The following is a 20,440-nucleotide window of genomic DNA, read 5'->3' as shown; positions in this document are numbered from 1 at the left end:
AATAGGCTAGTGTTTTCTACCTACATTGTCTGACACCAAAATTTTGCTTTCATGTACTCTATTATGGCCTCTCTTTCAGTTCCTGCATCCAGGTTGTTGCTGTGAGTTCCCCCTGGCTTCTCCATGGATTCTCCAAATTACCTATGTAAATTGGAGTAACTCAGTATGCCATTTAGAGTCCCCCAGTGGACTTTTACCTAGTAGTGTAAGATTAAATAAGATGTCTTTCAAGTTGTTTTTGGTCAGTGTTTTATGCACAGCAATACAAAGCACACTAGTATGAATATGTTACCATATTTGCTGTTGATAACGTATTCTCCTGAGATTATGCATGCTGCCACAGGAAGTTTTACTTCTGGTGATGGACTACAGTCTATTTCAGGCTGGTGGTGTAATAGAATATATGTAGAACATTCTGAAGAGCAAACATTATACCACAAAATCTTACTCTTTATCGCTCCTAGAAGAGATGCAGCTCTGCAAGGTAGACCAGCTACTTCAAGGCTTTGGCCCAATATCAGTCTCTCTAGTGACAAAATCTGAAATATAGATTTTATTTCATTTTATTTTTGCTCATATACATTTGTTTTACCTGCGAGGGCATGGAACACCAAGGGGACTTCAAAAGTTCTTGCAGTATTTACCTGTGCAATCTGGAAAAACTTGTGTGTCCTTTAGATTTTGTAATAATTTGCTCTATAATGGGAGTGAATAATGGCTGAATGTGAACCATTTCCCTGGGGAGCATTCTATAGCGTGCATGTGAATGAAGCTGTGCCTTCACAGATGCATTGAATGAATATTATTTGTTAAACTACACCCTGGTTTTCCTTGCTATTCACTGTGTTAGTCCCATGGCAGTGATGGATAAACATGTGTGCTAACCCAAAACCAAAGCCCTAGCTTGACTACTTCACAGACCTATCCTCCTAGAAAATGCTGTGTTCATTTCTTCTTATTTCTGCATAAAGGGGGAAATGGATTACAGTAAATATACTGCGATTCTCAATTGATTTTTAGTGGTTTTTTTTTCCCAAAGGAAGTATTCCATTAAGAATGTACTGTGTCATTTTAGTTAATAGTGTAGCAATCTGTTGGGAAAATACAGTTTATGATTATTTTCCTGGTCCTTCTAAAGGTATTTTCTTAGAAGGAAAGATTCATCAGTTACAGACAACTGCCTACATTCAAGTCCTTCTTTTTCTGTCCTCAAGCCTCAGCCTAGCCATTGCTTTTATACTTCAGGTCAAGCACACAGTTTTCCTGAAACAGTAAAGCAGTGATGCCTGGGTAGGAAAGGAAACTACATTTGAGGAGGACAATAACCACTTGTTACTATTGTGGCAGCTAAAGTGATGTTATTATCAAAGTCAAATAGATTTATCAAATTTCTAATTTGATGTCTAACTTCCCATGGGACAATTTATATATACAATGTAGCATACATAGACAGGAGTAAAGATTTAGGTGGAAGTACAAGAGATGGCCTTGCTTGGATTCTCTGTCACACGTCCACTGCCCGCTGTGATTCCACAAATTTAGGAAGGAAACTTAGAAACTAAACAGGAAAAGAAAACTTATCAGTTCAAAATCTATATAGACAGTCTACTGGAGCTTTTCAATAAAATCATAACTAAAAAGCTATGCATAACACAAAAGAGTCATACAGATATCTCAAAAGAATCAGAAGCAGTTTCTCCAGACAGTTTCAGCAAGGAGACAGTGAAATGCTTACTATCCTTAGGTATCTCTTTTTTTAAACAAACAAACAAATTTTTGTTAGATATTTTCTTCATTTACATTTCAAATGCTATCCTGAAAGTCCCCTATACCCTCCCCCTGCTCTGCTCCCCAACCCACCCACTCCCACTTCCTGGCCCTGGCATTCTCCTGTACTGGGGCATATAATCTTTGCAAGACCAAGGGCCTCTGCTCCCAATGATGGTCAAATAGGTCATCTTCTGCTACATATGCAACTAGAGACCCGATCTCTGGGGATTATGGTTAGTTCATATTGTTGTTCCACCTATAGGGATGCAGACCCCTTCAGCTCCCTAGGTACCTTCTCTAGCTCCTCCATTGGGGGCCCTGTGCTCCATCCAATAGATGACTGTGAGCATCCACTTCTGAATTTGCCAGCACCGGCATAGCCTCACAAGAGAGAGCTATATCAGGGTCCTGTCAGCAAAATCTTTCTGGCACATGCAATAGTGTCTGCATAAGGCAGTCTCTGAATGGTCCTTCCTTCTGTCTCAGCTCCAAACTTTGTCTCTATAACTCCTTCCATGGGCATTTTGTTCCCCATTCTAAGGAGGAATGAAGTATCCACACTTTGGTCTCCCTTCTTCTTGAGTTTAATGTGTTTTGCAAATTGTATCTTGTATCTTGGGTATTCTAAGTTTCTGGGTTAATATCCATTTATCAGAGAGTGCATATCATGTGTGTTCTTTTGTGATTGGGTTACCTCACTCAGGATGATATCCTCCAGATACATCCATCTGCCCAAGAATTTCATAAATTCATTGTTTTTAATAGATGAGTAGTACTCCATTTTGTAAATGTACCACATTTTCTGTATCCATTCCTCTGTTGAGGGACATCTGGGTTCTTTCCAGCTTCTGGCTATTATAAATAAGGCTGCTATGAACATAGTGGAGCTTGTGTCCTTATTAAGTATCTCTTTTAAGACTTGTTTCTCCTCCTTTACCTTCGCATAACTACTTCCCTTACCATAATTACAAAAAATTCAGGTGAAAATTTGCATCAGGCTTTACTGAATTAAAAAAAAAAGTTTGAATATTTTCATAGAATTACACTACTTTAATGAATTGCATTTGATTGATTTTTTAAAGGTTTATCTATTTATTTAATATATATGAGTACACTGTAGCTGTCTACAAACACACCAGGAAGGAACCATTGCAGATGGTTGTAAGCCACCATATGGTTGCTGGGAATTTAACTCAGGACCTCTGGGTGAACAGTCAGTGCTGTTAACTGCTAAACAAGCCCTGAATCTGATTTTTTAAGAAACAAATTTGTATAAAACTTTGATGGTAAATATAAGATAGATGAATTTTCAATAAAAATATTTTCAACTTTAATAATAAGCATAGTCTTCATTCTTTTTCCAATGTGTGTAAACCACCTAACCCAATAACATGCTTTGTTTAAAACCCACAAACACTTGTGCAATTTCAATAAGCAAGAACCATATTCTGTACCAAGAAAATGTCTGGAAAAATATAAATAAAGTACATCTTAATTTTAATTCTTTTCATGGCTGTTGTTTCTTGCATGTATCTAAGTATATATTTGCCTGTCATCTATCTGTTCATCTGTCTGTCTGTCTGTTTGTCTATCTACTATGTGTAAGTGCCTGTGTGCCTGTGGGTGAAAATCAGTGAGCAACTTTTTGGATTCAGTGTTCTTCTTTCCCCAGGTGGCTTCTGGGAATTGAACTCAGGTCATCAGACTTGGTGGCAAGCTCCTCTAGTCAGTGTGCTATGTTGCCAGCCTCCCTCTTCTAATCTCCCAACTAATTTATGTCCCTCACCTCAGAATCCAAAGATTCTACTCAAACATTTCACTAGAGGGATACCAACTCTCAAGAACTTTGTGAGTATTTATCAACATTTACATTCGTTGAGACTAGATAAGCAAAGCTAGCTATAAATATCCACTCTCCTAATAAAAGAAATTTGTCACAATAAGTTTGCTAGACATGTTTTAATCTGAAAGCCACTTCTCTTCATTTGATCGCTGTCTTTTTCTAAATTCAGAAAAATGCCAATGAGCTGTTCATGGTAAGACTATCTCAGTCACCATGAACCTTCTCACTGCTTGAACAAGCTCCTCATTAAAACTCTACTCCAAGATGGGGTTAGACTGGGTAAATGCAAACCAGCAGCCATATGACAGGAAAATCACAAATGCAAATGCAAACTAATTGAAGCTCAATGTCAATTATACTTTTAGAGCAGTTTTTACAAAAGTCGCCCATTCCCTTCACTTAGATGGTGCACTTAAAGAAGCAAATGAGAGCCAGAATCCAGGTTTTCACAATGAAATAGCTTCTAGAAATTCAAATCTCGGAGGAGAATCATCAGCCCCACTCCCTGAAAGCAGCTGCACCAGCATCAATATTGGCCAATTCAGCCAATAGAAAGCATGCAAATACTTAATGGAGATGAATTCTAGCTGATAGATTATGTATTTATCTAATATGTCACATCAAAAGAAGCTTTGTTAAAATCATATTCATAGAATATATACATTCTGAGTTATGTGTAAAAATGCAGTTTTGCAGCAACCATCAGAAAAAAATACATTTATTTCAATATTAACATTTTTAACAAAATAAAACTATCTATGCATTACTCCATTTATTTTAATCCTAATGTTCCATGAAAAATTGAGGGAAGACTCTAGAGCAGGACCCTAGAAAACAAGGAAGAAAATATGTAAGTTGCTGTATACTCAAAATCTGGCTATAATGGTAACTGTATTAGACATATAAAATGATCACCATTGCTGCACTAAAATACAAAGTTAATAGAGGCATATTAGTACACATTCTTCATTATAATTGTATGGTTAAACAGTATCATTAAACCACATTGAATATGCCATTATTTAATATATAATACCCTAGAGTTGGTATATAGTCTAAGACTTTTGTCTAGCTTTACATTATGTAATTAATAATTTGACATCTGCCTATCATCTGGATTACTTATATAAAAAACTGCTACCTCTCATTGGCTCGAGAACTTCAGCTCAGCAAGATCTTTTATTGAAACAAAGTTACTAGAAAACCAAAACAGAAGTTTTGAAAAACTGGTGAGAGGGATTGAATTTTTATTTTAAGCAAGAAATCCATCTAGATCTCCAGTATTTGAAAATTGTGTGGACATAACGTTATAGCTTAGTATTTACACCTAACTTAGGCTGAGCTATAAAGTCTGGAGCTCTCCTTTATCTTCCCTGCATCTCAGAGTTAGGACCCTTACCTGTTTGGAATTCTGCTGAGGTTTCATAACCTACCCTACAAGGGCAATGGTTTTAAGAGGCAAATATCAGCACTGCGGTTTCCAAACAAAATCACCAAGACCAAAGCCAAAAGCCAGGCTCACAGTGTGGTTCATAAAAGCAGAGTTTTCAAAGAGACAGAGATACTCAGTCTTCCAACATCTTGGTGAGTGGTGAAGTGTGAATGATGGAAAGGGTTCCAGCATTTACAGAGGAGCATTGCACAGAGTAATGAGAGATGCTCTCAAGAGACTGTGGGGGACACTTTATAGGACACTCTGTGGCTTTCTGAAACCACAATGAGCCTGGAAAATGGATGGCAAATCCCATTGTTTGCCTTTAGTTTTTTTCAGTGTTCTTAGATACTTGTCTTTTTAACTTCTTTAGAAATTATTTCTTCATGGGATGTGTATACATGCTAACATATTAAAATGTATTATATATTATAATCTATCAATATATAATATGTAATATTATATATTAACTTATAATTGTTATATAGTATATATCAACATATACTTTCCCTTTCCTTTGTAGATAGATAGATAGATAGATAGATATTCCTTTATAGATAGAAATCCTTTACACAATATATGTATACATATATGATAAAGCAGATAAAAAAGACAGATATTTAATATTTGTAGAAATTAATATGTCAAGTGTCTGCTGTGATTCATCCAGCATTCATAGCATCTTATGAAGTAATAGTTTATTACATTTTGCATGTGGTGTGAGTTGAGCAGATCTTTGTGCACGCCTCCTTTTAACCCATACAGGGAGCTCATTTTAACACAGTGATTATGGCCCCCATTGGTTGTTAACATTACTGAACTTTCTATTTTGCATGGCAGGATCACCTACCATTCTACATTCTACCAACACAAAGGCAATGAAAATAAGTATAATTTGGGGCAAAAAAAAAAAAAAGGCTTTTGTTTTAAGGCATTACATCCCAGAGCTTGCTGTTGAAATCTAATGTGGCAATTTCTTTGGTGAAAGTTGAGTTCAAGGGAAGGAAACTTGTTCAATTTTATTTTAACATAATATTTTAAATTGAATTCTGAGAATTTTATACATGTATATTATCTTATTTCTAGCACATTCACTCCTGTTCCCTTAACTCCTCTGTGAATCTTCCCTATTTACCTTTACCAACACCATGTCTTCCTCCTCCTCCTCCTCATTCTTCTTCTGACTCTTTTAGAAGCCACTGAGTTCACTTAGTGCTACCCATACATGCACAGGTTCAAGTCTGGGGTGGGCATCTACTGGATTCTGGTTAACCTATCAGGGAACACAGACCTAAAGAGAACTGATTCTCTCTCCCTTAGCCATCAACTGCCGATAGCCAGAAGTGGTGTGCATGTGCTGTGCATGCTGGAATGTTGACTAGCTTAATACTGTGCAGCTCTTGTTCAGGTACTCAGAGACAGAAATGTTTTCCCAAGGCCACACTGCTATGAGTTCAGGCATACAATGATCTTGTTACATCCAGAAGTCACTGGCACTGCACTCTCTTCCTCTGGTTTTTACAATCATTCCACCTTCCCTTTCTGAGTTAAATTTTGGGGTGGGAAAGGACTGTGATATGTTCAACTGGGAATGTCAGACCTGTGGGTGAGCACTGCATAGACGCTTGTATGGAAGGAAAGTGCATAATAAACCTTCAGTTTGATACTCTGGCTATTTAGCAAAATAATAGTAGTAGGTTCATCCCTAGAGTCTATTACCTTCCTAGTCATGGATTTTTGGTCAGATTTATATGATCAGATAGAAGTTACCTGTTGTGGAGTGTGCCTTAGATCCTTCCAGAGAGTGACTGAATACACCTATGGCATTCCAGTCAATACTGAACCCATGGGCATGGCTTGCCAGGCCAGTCTTTATTGTAGTTCACAGATTCAAGGCTCAGGTAGACTGACTGATGATGGCTTTTGTACCCCAGCAGACTATACCACAGCTTGTGGCGCTATAGAAGCTAGACAACATAGAGAAAGCTTCCAGATCAGCCCTTGCTTGATCTCTAAATCCGGTGGCAAGGTGCATGGCTGTTTGTTTCTTTTCTGCTTCTTTTCCAGGAATCGGATATTACAATCAAGTTCTGGTGAGCAAGGAAAGACAACAGAACTAACCTCGATTACTTGATGGCTTTCTGTGATCTCTCTGACAAACAACTCAAGGGAAGTAGCTCACGCTTGGAACTAGACATTTTTACTTGACAACCTATGGATTCTAGGAGGAATCCTATCCCCTGTGTAGGGTTAACTCCATTTAAACTCCTCTACACACACACACACACACACGAAAGCTTATAAAATAATAAGTCTCCGTATAGCTTTCTTCAAACATCTTTAATGTTATTTTTCCTTCCCAGATTCCCTCCTCTGCCCTATACTTATTTTTCCAGAAGTAATATAACTCAAAAGTGCTAAAGTCCATTGGATAGAGAGCTACATACGCTGGGACAAGTGATATCTGAGACTGGACATTGTTACAATAAAGAAAAATAAGCATGTACCCTAGGGCTGTTGCTTTTGGCACTAGGAAAAAAAATAAGATAAAAAGAATTAGTAGCCATAGTCAAAATGAAAAATAGTCACAATCAGACCAAATTAGAAAACAGAGTAGCTCGCACAAGGCAGTCCCCCTCCACGGTATATAATTGTAAAGAGCAGCCATCATTCAAATGTTTGGATTTGCATTCTCAGTTTCCCATGATGAGCACAGGGCTGAAAAGTCATCTGAGTTTCTTTCTTACAGAAAAGCATGCATAAGGCTCTACTACAACCCAAGGGTCACCAGCCAGCCAGATTCCTTAGGAGCCTATGGTCCTGTGTGAAGGACTATTAACAGGAGGAATCTAAGATCATCCAGAAAAACACTGAGATTCATCATGACCTTCTCTTTCCCAGCTATTTATCACATGGTCATCATGACAGCAGAGTTTCTCATCGGGACTACAGTGAATGGATTCCTTATCATTGTGAACTGCTATGACTTGTTCAAGAGCCGAACGTTCCTGATCCTGCAGACCCTCTTGATGTGCACAGGGCTGTCCAGACTCGGTCTGCAGATAATGCTCATGACCCAAAGCTTCTTCTCTGTGTTCTTTCCATACTCTTATGAGGAAAATATTTATAGTTCAGATATAATGTTCATCTGGATGTTTTTCAGCTCGATTGGCCTCTGGTTTGCCACATGTCTCTCTGTCTTTTACTGCCTCAAGATTTCAGGCTTCACTCCGCCCTGGTTTCTTTGGCTGAAATTCAGAATTTCAAAGCTCATAGTTTGGCTGCTTCTGGGCAGCTTGCTGGCCTCTCTGGGCACTGCAACTGTGTGCATCGAGGTAGGTTTCCCTTTAATTGAGGATGGCTATGTCCTGAGAAACGCAGGACTAAATGATAGTAATGTCAAGCTAGTGAGAAATAATGACTTGCTCCTCATCAACCTGATCCTCCTGCTTCCCCTGTCTGTGTTTGTGATGTGTGCCTCTATGTTATTCGTTTCTCTTTACAAGCACATGTACCGGATGCAAAGCGAATCTCACAAGCTGTCAAGTGCCAGAACCGAAGCTCATATAAATGCATTAAAGACAGTGACAACATTCTTCTGCTTCTTTGTTTCTTACTTTGCTGCCTTCATGGCAAATATGACATTTAGAATTCCATACAGAAGTCATCAGTTCTTCGTGGTGAAGGAAATCATGGCAGCGTATCCCGCCGGCCACTCCGTCATAATCGTCTTGAGTAACTCTAAGTTCAAAGACTTATTCAGGAGAATGATCTGTCTACAGAAGGAAGAGTGAAACGTAGACTGTCTGTTGCCCTGCTGTGGATTGCTCCTGTTTCCTGTGCCCTCTCTCCTGGCCAGTTCCTCCCAGCCTGTACCCACACAAGTCAATCGTTTTACCTTGGATAGATAGAATATCAGTCTTCATGAACTGTGTACTCAAAACATCGTGATGTAATTAGAAACTATTAGTTGCTCTGTAGCACCAGCTTTGTTTTGGAAATTAGAGCCAGGCTTAAGACTTCATTGGGTAAATCGAAATTTGGATCCTATTGTCTGTCTTTCCAGGCCATTGGGTATCTTGTGGTTAAAATAAGGAAAAACACCTGAATTGAGTTCGAGACTTTACAGAGCATATAAATGTTGGTTGTTTGGTACACTTAACTGTTTGCTGAATAGATTCATTCAATAGAAAAATGCAAATGGAATGATATTACTATATATACTAAGAGTGACAGCATAGCTCTCTTGGGTATCAGAGTAAGGCCTCATCCATTTTGTCTCCAAGTGAATGATGACAAGGGAGGGTCAGCTATCACTTGAGTCAGCCTACATAAACACACAAGGACAAATAAGGATCTCTGATTTTGTTTTGTTTTATCAAAATGAAGAGAAAATGTTCAGCCTCCTGGAGTATCAGATTTATTTCCGAAGAGAAATCACAGAGGGAGTTGCTGAATGAAAAGCCTCAGAAGGAAGCACTCCCGGGGAGAGCTGACCTTATCCCTCACTGGGACTTTGGTCTGGGTACAGTAGCAAGAAGTGGATCAGGGACTTAAGTGAAAATGTTGGGATTTGATTTGAGGAGGAAAAATAATTTTTTGAAACAACTTCTGCTTCTTGGGATACAAGTTCAAATCTAAAAACTCCTATTCAACTCCTAAGCCAAAACAATATATCTTACTTTAATTGTAACAAATTGTAATTAAAAGTGATTGAAAACTGCTGGATGGATAGGTATGTATATACACAATGGTTTACTACAAGATAAAAGTTTGAAAATATCCTAACAATGTTGTCAATGATCTCTGAAGAAAAGTTTCTCATATTTCAACAGACACTGAACTCACTGGGGACATTTGTGTGAAGTCACATTGTTTGTCCCAACATGAGGCTTCTGATTCAGTAGTTGGAAAGCACGTGAGATTAGCATTGTTAACAAGTCTCCATATAATACTCCTGCCTGTGGCTTGGAGACACTTTGAAAACCAGTGGTTTACAGTAACGGTGATTTCTAATTTCTGAGGCCTAGGTGGAAAGGTTTGCACTTTACCAATTGCTTCATATATTAACGTGGAAAAATATTATACTCTCTGCCTTAACTTCTTCATTTTTTTTTAGTTAGGTATTTTCTTCATTTACATTTCCAATGCTATCCCAAAAGTCCCCCATACCCTGCCCCCCACTCCTCTACCCACCCACTCCCACTTCTTGGCCCTGGCATTCCCCTATACTGAGGCATATAAAGCTTGCAAGACCAATGGGCCTCTCTTTCCAATGATGGCCAACTAGACCATCTTCTGATACATATGCAGCTAGAGACGCGAGATCCAGGGGTACCGGTTAGTTCATATTGTTGTTCCACCTATAGGGTTGCAGATCCCTTTAGCTCCTTGGGTACTTTCTCTAGTTCCTCCATTGGGGGCCCTGTGATCCATCCAATAGCTGACTGTGAGCATCTACTTCTGTGTTTGTTAGGCCCCAGTTTAGCCTCACAAGAGACAGCAATATCAGGGTCCTTTCAGCAAAATCTTGCTAGTGTATGCAATGGTGTCAGCATTTGGAGGCTGATTATGGGATGGATCCCCCGGTATGGCAGTTTCTAGATGGTACATCCTTTTGTCTCAGCTCCAAACTTTGTCTCTGTAACTTCTTCCATGGGTGTTTTGTTCCCAATTCTAAGAAGGGGCAAAGTTTCAACACTTTGGTCTTCGTTCTTCTTGACTTTAATGTGATTTGCAAATTGTATCTTGCATCTTGGGTATTCTAAGTTTCTGAGCTAATATCCACTTATCAGTGAGTACATATCATGTGAGTTCTTTTGTGATTGGGTTACCTCACTCAGGATGATGCCCTCCAGGTCCATCCATTTGCCTAGGAATTTCATAGATTCATTGTTTTTGATAGCTGAGTAGTACTCCATTGTGTAAACATACCACATTTTCTGTATCCATTCCTCTGTTGAGGGACATCTGGGTTCTTTCCAGCTTCTGGCTATTATAAATAGGGCTGCTATGAACATAGTGGAACATGTGTCCTTCTTGCCGGTTGGAACATCTTCTGGGTATATGCCCAGGAGAGGTACTGCAGGTCTCTGGTAGTACTATGTTCAATTTCCTGAGGAACTACCAGACTGATTTCCAGAGTGACTGTACAAGCTTGCAATCCCACCAACAATGGAGGAGTGTTCCTCTTTCTCTACATCCTCAACAGCATCTGCAGTCACCTGGATTTTTTGTCTTAGCCATTCTTACTGGTGTGAGGTGGAATTTCAGGGTAGTTTTAACTTACATTTCCCTGATGATTATCGATGCTGAACATTTTTTTCAGGTGCTTCTCAGCCATTCGGTATTCCTCAGGTGAGAATTCTTTGTTTAGCTCTGAGCCCCATTTTTTAAAGGGGTTATTTGATTTTCTAGAGTCCACCTTCTTGAGTTCTTTATATATATTGGATATTAATCCCCTATCTGATTTAGGATAAAGATACTTTCTCAATCTGTTGGTGTCCTTTCTGTCTTATTGATGGTGTCTTTTGCCTTACAGGAGCTTTGCAATTTTATGAGGTCCCTTTTGTCAATTCTCGATCTTATAGAACAAGCCATTGCTGTTCTATTCAGGAATTTTTCCCCTGTGCCCATATCTTCGAGGCTTTCCCCCACTATCTCCTCTATAAGTTTCACTGTCTCTGGTTTAATGTGGAGTTTCTTGGTCCACTTAGATTTGACCTTAGTACAAGGAGATAGGAATGGATCAATTCGCATACTTCTGCATGATAACTGCCAGTTGTGCCAGCACCATTTGTTGAAAATGCTGTCTTTTTTTCCACTGGATGGTTTTAGCTCCCTTGTCAAAGATCAAGTGACCATAGTTGTGTGGGTTCATTTCAGGGTCTTTGATTGTCTTCCATTTGTCTACTTGTCTGTCGCTATACCAGTACCATGCAGTTTTTTATCACAATTGCTCTGTAGTACAGCTTTAGGTAAGGCATGGTGATTCCACCAGAGGTTCTTTTATCCTTGAGAAGAGTTTTTGCTATCCTAGGTTTTTTGTTATTCCAGATGAATTTGCAAATTTCCCTTTCTAATTCGCTGAAGACTTGAGTTGGAATTTTGATGGGGATTGCATTGAATCTGTAGATTGCTTTTGGAAAGATAGGCATTTTTACTATATTGATCCTGCCAATCCATGAGCATGGGAGATCTTTCCATCTTCTGAGATCTTCTTTAATTTCTGTCTTCAGAGACTTGAAGTTCTTATCATACAGATCTTTCACTTCCTTAGTTAGAGTCATGCCAAGGTATTTTATATTATTTATGACTACTGTGAAGGGTGTTGTTTCACTAATTTCTTTCTCAGCCTGTTTATCTTTTGTGTAGAGAAAGGCAATTGACTTGTTTGAGTTAATTCTATATCCAGCTACTGCATTGAAGCTGTTTATCAGGTGTAGGATTTCTTTGGTGGAATTTTTAGCGTCACTTATATATATTATGATATCATCTGCAGAAAGTGATATTTTGACTTCTTCTTTTCCAATTTTTATCCCCTTTTGTTGTTGAATTGCTCTGGCTATGACTTCAAGTACTATGTTGATTAGGTAGAGGAAAAGTGGGCAGCCTTGTCTAGTCCCTGATTTTAGTGGGATTGCTTCCAGCTTCTCTCCATTTACTTTGATGTTAGCTACTGGTTTGCTGTAGATTGCTTTTTATCATGTTTAGGTACCGGCTTCGAATTCCTGGTATTTCCAAGACTTTTTATCATGAATGGGTGTTGGATTTTGTCAAATGCTTTCTCCGCATCTAACAAGATGATCATATGGTTTTTGTCTTTGAGTTTGTTTATATAGTAGATAACCGTGATGGATTTCCCTATATTAAATCATCCCTGCATCCCTGGAATGAAACCTGCTTGGCCAGGTTGGATGATTGTTTTGATGTGTTCATGGATTAGGTTAGTGAGAATTTTATTGAGTATTTTTGCATCAATATTCATAAGGAAATTTTTTTCTGAAGTTCTCTATCTTTGTTGGGTCTTTCTGTGGTTTAGGTATCAGAGTAATTTTGGCTTCATAGAATAAATTGGGTAGAGTTCCTTCTGTTTCTATTTTGTGGAATAGTTTGTGAAGAAGTGGAATTACATCTTCTTTGAAGGTCTGATAGAACTCTGCACTAAACCCATCTGGTCCTGGGCTTTTTTTGGTTGGGAGACTATTAATGACTGCTTCTATTTCTTTGGGGATATAGGGCTGTTTAGATCATTAACCTGATCTTGATTCAACTTTGGTACCTGGTATCTGTCTAGAAATTTGTCCATTTCGTCCAGGTTTTCGAGTTTTGTTGAGTATAGCCTTTTGTAGAAGGGTCTGATGGTGTTTTGGATTTCTTCAGGATCTGTTGTTATGTCTCCCTTTTCATTTCTGATTTTGTTTATTAGGATGCTGTCCCTGTACCCTCTAGTGAGTCTGGCTAAGGGTTTAACTATCTTGCTGATTTTCTCAAAGAACCAGCTACTTGTTTTGGTTGATTGTTTGAATAGTTCTTCTTGTTTCCACTTGGTTGATTTCGCCCCTGAGTTTGATTATTTTCTGCTCTGTGCTCCTCTTGGTGAATTTGCTTCCCTTTGTTCTAGAACTTTTAGGTGTGTTGTCAAGCTGCTAGTGTGTGCTCTCTCTAGTTTCTTTTTGGAGGCACTCAGAACTATGAGTTTTCCTCTTAGAAATGCTTTCATTGTGTCCCATAAGTTTGGGTATGTTGTGGCTTCATTTTCATTAAACTCTAAAAACTTGTTAATTTCTTCCTTTATTCCTTCCTTGACCAAGGTATCATTGAGAAGAGTGTTGTTCAGTTTCCACGTGAATGTTGGCTTTCTATTATTTATGTTGTTATTGAAGATCAGCCTTAGTCCATGGTGATTTGATAGGATGCATGAGACACTTTCAATATTTTTGTATCTGTTGAGGCCTGTTTTGTGACCAGTTATATGGTCAATTTTGGAGAAGGTACCATGAGTTTCTGAGAAGAAGGAATATCCTTTTGTTTTAGGATGAAATGTTCTGTAGATATCTTTTAAATCCATTTGTTTCATAACTTCTGTTAGTTTCACTGTGTCTCTGTGGAGTTTCTGTTTTCAAATCTTTCCATTGATGAAAGTGGTGTGTTAAAGTCTCCCACTATTATTGTGTGAGGTGCAATGTGTGCTTTGCGCTTTACTAAAGTTTCTTTAATGAATGTGGCTGCCCTTGCATTTGGAGCATAGATATTCAGTATTAAGAGTGCCTCTTGGAGGATTTTACCTTTCATGTGTATGAAGTACCCTTCCTTGTCTTTTTTGATGACTTTGGGTTGGAATTTGATTTTATTAGATATTAGAATGGCTCCAGCTTGTTTCTTCAGACCATTTGCTTGGAAAATTATTTTCCAGCCTTTCATTCTGAGGTAGTGTCTGTCTTTTTCCCTGAGATGTGTTTCCTGTAAGCAGCAAAATGTTGGGTCCTGTTTGTGTCACCAGTCTGTTAGTCTATATCTTTTTATTGGGGAATTTAGTCCATTTATATTAAGAGATATTAAGGAAAAGTAATCATTGCTTCCTACTATTTTTGTTGTTAAAGTTGGCGTTCTGTTCTTGTGGCTGTCTTCTTTTAGGTTTGTTGAAGGATTACTTTCTTGCTTTTTCTAGGACGTGGTTTCAGTCCTTGTATTGGTTTTTTTCTGTTATTATCCTTTGAAGGGCTGGATTCGTGGAAAGATAATGTGTGAATTTGATTTTGTCGTGGAATACTTTGGTTTCTCCATCTTTGGTAATTGAGAGTTTGGCTGGGTATAGTAGCCTGGGCTGGCATTTGTGTTCTCTTAGTTTCCAGGATCTTCTGGCTTTCATAGACTCTGGTGAAAAGTCTGGTGTAATTCTGAAAGGCCTGCCTTTATATGTTACTTGACCTTTTTCCCTTACTGCTTTTAATATTCTATCTTTATTTAGTGTGTTTGCTGTTCTGATTATTATGTGTCAGGAGGAATTTCTTTTCTGGTCCAGTCTATTTGGAGTTCTTTAGGCTTCTTGTATGTTCATGGACATCTCTTTTTTAGGTTTGGGAAGTTTTCTTCTATAATTTTGTTGAAGATATTTGCTGGCCCTTTAAGTTGAAAAAATCTTCATTCTCATCTACTCCTATTATCCGTAGGTTTGATCTTCTCATTTTGTCCTGGATTTCCTGGATGTTTTGAGTTAGGATCTTTTTGCATTTGGCATTTTCTTTGATTGTTGTGCAGATGTTCTCTATGGAATCTTCTGCACCTGAGATTCTTTCTTCCATCTCTTGTATTCTGATGCTGATGCTCACATCTATGGTTCCAGATTTCTTTCCTAGGGTTTCTATCTCCAGCGTTGCCTCACTTTGGATTTTCTTTATTGTGTCTACTTCCCTTTTTAGGTCTAGTATGGTTTTGTTCGTTTCCATCACCTGTTTGGATGGGTTTTCCTGTTTTCCTTTAAGGACTTCTACCTGTTTGGTTCTGTTTTCCTGTTTTTCTTTAAGGACTTGTAACTCTTTAGCAGTGTTCTCCTGTATTTCTATAAGTGAGTTATTAAAAGTCCTTCTTGATGTCCTCTGCCATCATCATGAGATATGCTTTTAAATCTGGGTCTAGGTTTTCGGGTGTTTTAGGGTGCCCAGGAACTTGGTGAGGTGGGAGTGCTGGGTTCTGATGATGGTGAGTGGTCTTGCTTTCTATTAGTAAGATTCTTATGTTCGCCTTTTGCCATCTGGTAATATCTGGAGTTAGTTGTTATTGTTGTCTCTGGTTAGAGCTTTTTCCTCATGTGATTCCGTTAGCCTCTGTCAGCAGACCTGGGAGTGTAGCTCTCTCCTGAGTTTCAGTGTTCAGAGCACTCTCTGCAGGCAAGCTCTTCTCTTGCAGGGAAGGTGCACAGATATCTGGCATTTAGACCTTCCTCCTGGCAGAAGATGAGGGCCCGAAACAGGTCCTGTCCCAGAAGCTGTTAGCTTCTGTAGTCCACACTCTCACCTGTGCAGCCTAGTCTCGGTGGGATCTGGGAACCATGTTGGCTTCCCCAGGTGCTCTGCTCTGGCAAAGCCCTTCCAGGTGGGGCAGATACCTCTCCTCTGGCAGGGAAGGTGCCAGGATGTCTGAGGCAGGGTCTGCCTCAGAAGCTCTGTGGCTTCTGCCTGTCCCAGAAGCTGTTAGCTTTTGTAGTCCACACTCTCACCTGTGCAAACTAGTCCCAGAGGGATCTGGGAACCCAACTTCTTCATTTTTAATGACAGTAAAGTAAAATATGACAGTAAAAGAACCTACTCTGATTCAATAGTGAATTTGATGTCAGTCAGTATGAATACACTTTAACCCATCCCTCATGTAGAGCAGAGGTCAGTTAAGGCACAATTGTTATAGTGTTGTTATATTCTTTATTTCTTAAACAATCTTCTCTATTAATTTGAGAACTTAATTTTAAAATGAAAAATTTATTTTCATACTTTTAGAACAGAGATGGTGTATACTCCAGTTTAAAATGATATAGTGGATTTTTATTTGAATGAAGCATAAAATTTTTCTAATTCAGTGGTTGGGGAGCACCTGAGACAGGCAGTGCTTACATAGCTCCATAAAATATTCCTGCTGGTGGCTTAAGGATGCTTTGAGAGCATTGATTTACAGACACAGTAGTTAAGAACCTAATTGCTGAGGCTAAATTGGTCAGGTTTGCCCTTCATCAGTTGCTACATTAACTTGGTGAGCCCCTTTGTGTATTAGAAAAGATGTCAGACAGGGATAAAAGAAGTGAAACACTAAAGGACACCAACAGGACAACATGTGTATGGGTGGGAGCCAGGGCAGGTGACAAGACAATGCAAAGTGACACCAAAGATGCCATTGGCTATATATAGCACACTGTTGGACATTGTGGTTACTTGATCTGATTAGTAGATGAAAGGGTAAGCCTTTCTTTGAGGAAACTTTGTCAAGGCACCATAGTGTAACACCTATGGCTTAAACATACTCAGTAGGAGCGCTGTTGCTCTTGAGAATTGATCAGCATTTCTGGGGGTGATCAGAAGGTTCATCTTCTTTACAGTGATTGTGTTTGAAAAAAAGTTCACCTTAGAACTGTTCTGTGTACAGCAAGCTTGACTCTCTAAAATGAACTCAAACTTACCTTGCTCCATCTGGACACTGAGATGGTTAGAACTGGAGTCTCTTTTCTTGTCCTTGTGATAGAAATACTTGCACTCTTAGCTCCAACTGGACTCAGCTTTTTTCCTTGAGAAGGGAAACACAACCATTGCCAAGTCCCCATAGCCACTTATGTTGGCCAGACAACTTTTTCAAATGACTCTTGAGAACAGTTCCCACATAAAGACACTGTTCTTTTACCTAGATAGTGTCTATGCTTGTTCTGCTCACTTGCCCTTGCTCTCAAGCATGTAGAGTGATAAGGGACATGAAGAAGAATGGGAATCCCCATTGTCACTGTGTCCCGAAGAGTAGCTCAGATGCCATCTGAGAACAGAGTGAAGGAACAGAAAGCCGTGGCTTCTCAGCACCCCACCTGTGGAGTAGCCTTGTCTGCTCTGTGAAGACATGTCTGATGAGGACCACACAGAGACAACCTGTCACAACACTCTCAGGGATAAACGGACACAAGTATGACTTTCAATATCTAGTCCTTGCCCTCCCAACATGTTTCTAGAAATCTCCATCTCCTTTTCCACTATCAATTTTCTTACTGTTCTGACAGGCAATTCTTGCTGTGCTCCACCCTGAATCCATGGGCTTTGCGCTGTTCTGTCATTCATTCTTCACTGTGCTGAGCTCTGTTTCAGTCCTGCCACATCTGGTGTCTCCAACATCAAAACTGTGCACTGAATACACAAGAGAGTTAGAGCTCAGCCATCAAACACAAGAGGGCAGCAGTTATTATAGCCTACAAATAAACTCATTCGTATGTGCTTTTCCTGAAAAAAAAAAACAAAACAAAAAAAGATCTACTTTAAGCCCCTGTTAAGTTATAGATGAGTTCAATCAGTTGCCTGCCATGTGATACAAATTTCTACTACAGAGAATTCTCATGAGGAACTTGCTTTAAAGGCCAGAAATATAAAACTCAGTGCACTATAGTTTTCATTTACCACATTACCTTACCAACATTGTTAGGAACTGGAAGTAACTTGTCTATCCCATATATTTCATGTGGAATAAAAGTTTATTATACATGTGGAATCATCTACCTCAAAGCAGAGAGTCTCTAATGGTTTATAACATTCCCATCTCAGAGAATACATTCTTAAGAGTGCTGGAAGGGATGCCAAGAAATCACTTCTGATGTTTTTCCACACCGACATCAACCAGCATCAGTGCTGCCGTTCCTTGTTCTAGGAAACTGTCAAAGAAATTCTCTAACTCGAGGCATCTTTTGTTTATTCATTTCTCATACAGGACAAAAGAGCACTATGCACGTGGCATTTTGAACATTGTCTTACATCTTGTGCTTACCATCTTATCTTTGCTAGACAAGTATTTTCAATATTGCTGAGGAATGGAACCATACTACAATGAAAGTTTAGTCCCAAATATATAATGACAATCAACTAATCAAAAATAGGAACTTGAATATATGCTTTGGATTAAGAAATGGATGCCTCTCTGTTAAATAACAACAGAGATGAAATCAGATAATTCTATTTCCAAAAGTTGTAATAAGTTTAGCTGATTCGATTTGATTGACATTTTCAAAAGAAAAAAGTCTCTGAGTTGAACTTTATGAAATAGTACAGGAAATTTTCCTTTTCTTCCTCATCTTATCAACTAGGACAAAATATAAGGTAGTGTACTGCCACCTAGTGGTGACTATTCACTTGCAGTAAATACTTGCTGAAATGTGAAGACTCCTATGACATTTTGTCAAAGTAATTTTGTATTTCATTGAAAGTATGAAAATAAGAATGAGTGACTAAGTCAAACAAAAATTTGGAGTAAATATGAGTAAGACATTATCTCCTTCAAATGCAAAATAAATTAAAATTGAAAACAAAGAAATGGCAGTTATAAAATAGAAGTATATTCAAATATAAACAAGATCACCTACCAAAAATTACTGCTCTTCTATTAAAGATGTTGTATTGGATTTATGCTATGTTTTCAATAAAACAACTTGGAAAACTATTATGAAACAATTACCTATGAAATTACATGATGTGTTAAATAACAAGTGGAATGGTGAAAACTGACTAGAAGACATACATCAAACAATTTTGTGACACAAGGTTGACCATGCTTTTGTATTATTCTAAGTTGTTTGATAGTTTCTTGGAAGTTCATTATATAGTTTTACTTCTATATGTTTTTGAAAAGTTTTAATCTCACCAAGACATGTGTCTTAATTAAGTTCCCTAGCTTTAAACTAATAATGATATCAAGTCACGCCTCAGATGCTAAGAACAGGGAACTCAAATTAGTCTAAGACTAGCTGTCTTTCACTGTGCGGCTACAGCAGTTTCACAGCCTACAGGGCAGGGTATCTCAGTAGTCCCAGTGTGGCAGTGATAGAAGCCCAGAAAGGTCTAGTAGAATCACTAAGGTGGCCCCCATTCCTGGAAGATGAATAGAAACACTGGACCTACTATCAGGGAAGGAATCACAGCTGCAGCAACAATGGAGCAAAAAAGTTGGGTGGCTTTTCACTCGTTTCATTTTGTCCTTGGTCATATGCCCGGGTTTGTTTTTTATTTGTTTTCATTTTGTTTTGTGTTTTAAATTTTGATATCCTTTTTGTTGTTGTTTCTGCTAATATCTTGAAGTCTTTCCTCTATTGTGTCCTCTCGTCGGTTCAGATCTTGATGAAGGTCTTTGAAGCCAGTTCTGGCTGGGTTTTGGCATGGTGACAGACAGAGGTCTCTTTGACTCTTCTGTGTGTGGCTATTCAGTCTCCCTTACACCGTTTTTAACGAAGCTGCTTTGTCTCCTGTAGATACTTTGGCATCTTTGTTGAGAAAGTAGTTGCTTGGAGATGCAGGGACATTTTCCTTTTCGTTGGTCTGTTCCAGCCATTTATGCACCTATTTATCTTATTGTGTCTGGAAATTAGATGTTGATATGTTCCTGTCTTCTCTCTGTCTCTCTGTCTCTGTCTCTGTCTCTCGCTCTCTCTGTCTCTGTCTCTCTGTCTCTGTCTCTCTCTGTCTCTGTCTCTCTGTCTCTCTCTCTCTGTCTCTGTCTCTGTGTCTCTGTCTCTCTCTGTCTCTGTCTCTCTCTGTCTCTGTCTCTCTGTCTCTGTCTCTGTCTCTCTCTCTCTCTGTCTCTCTCTGTGTCTCTCTCTGTCTCTGTCTCTCTGTCTCTGTCTCTCTGTCTCTGTCTCTCTGTCTCTCTGTCTCTCTGTCTCTGTCTCT

The 20,440-nt window shown here is 38.8% G+C and overlaps 1 protein-coding gene across 1 annotated transcript; it reads left to right on the top strand.

The window, feature by feature from the left end:
* Positions 1-7,927: 7,927 nt before the first annotated feature.
* On the top strand, positions 7,928-8,839 carry LOC110296490 (taste receptor type 2 member 2-like). Its single transcript, XM_021165195.1, has one exon. It carries the CDS (start codon positions 7,928-7,930, stop codon positions 8,837-8,839), a length of 912 nt encoding a protein of 303 aa, XP_021020854.1.
* Positions 8,840-20,440: the final 11,601 nt, after the last annotated feature.

The sequence above is a fragment of the Mus caroli genome, unplaced genomic scaffold, assembly GCF_978045245.1.
Source record: "Mus caroli unplaced genomic scaffold, Mus_caroli_1 scaffold_7, whole genome shotgun sequence".
In the NCBI taxonomy this organism is placed as follows: domain Eukaryota; kingdom Metazoa; phylum Chordata; class Mammalia; order Rodentia; family Muridae; genus Mus; species Mus caroli.
The sequence above is the reverse complement of the archived record's forward strand: the minus strand, read 5'-3'. Positions and strand labels throughout refer to the sequence as shown.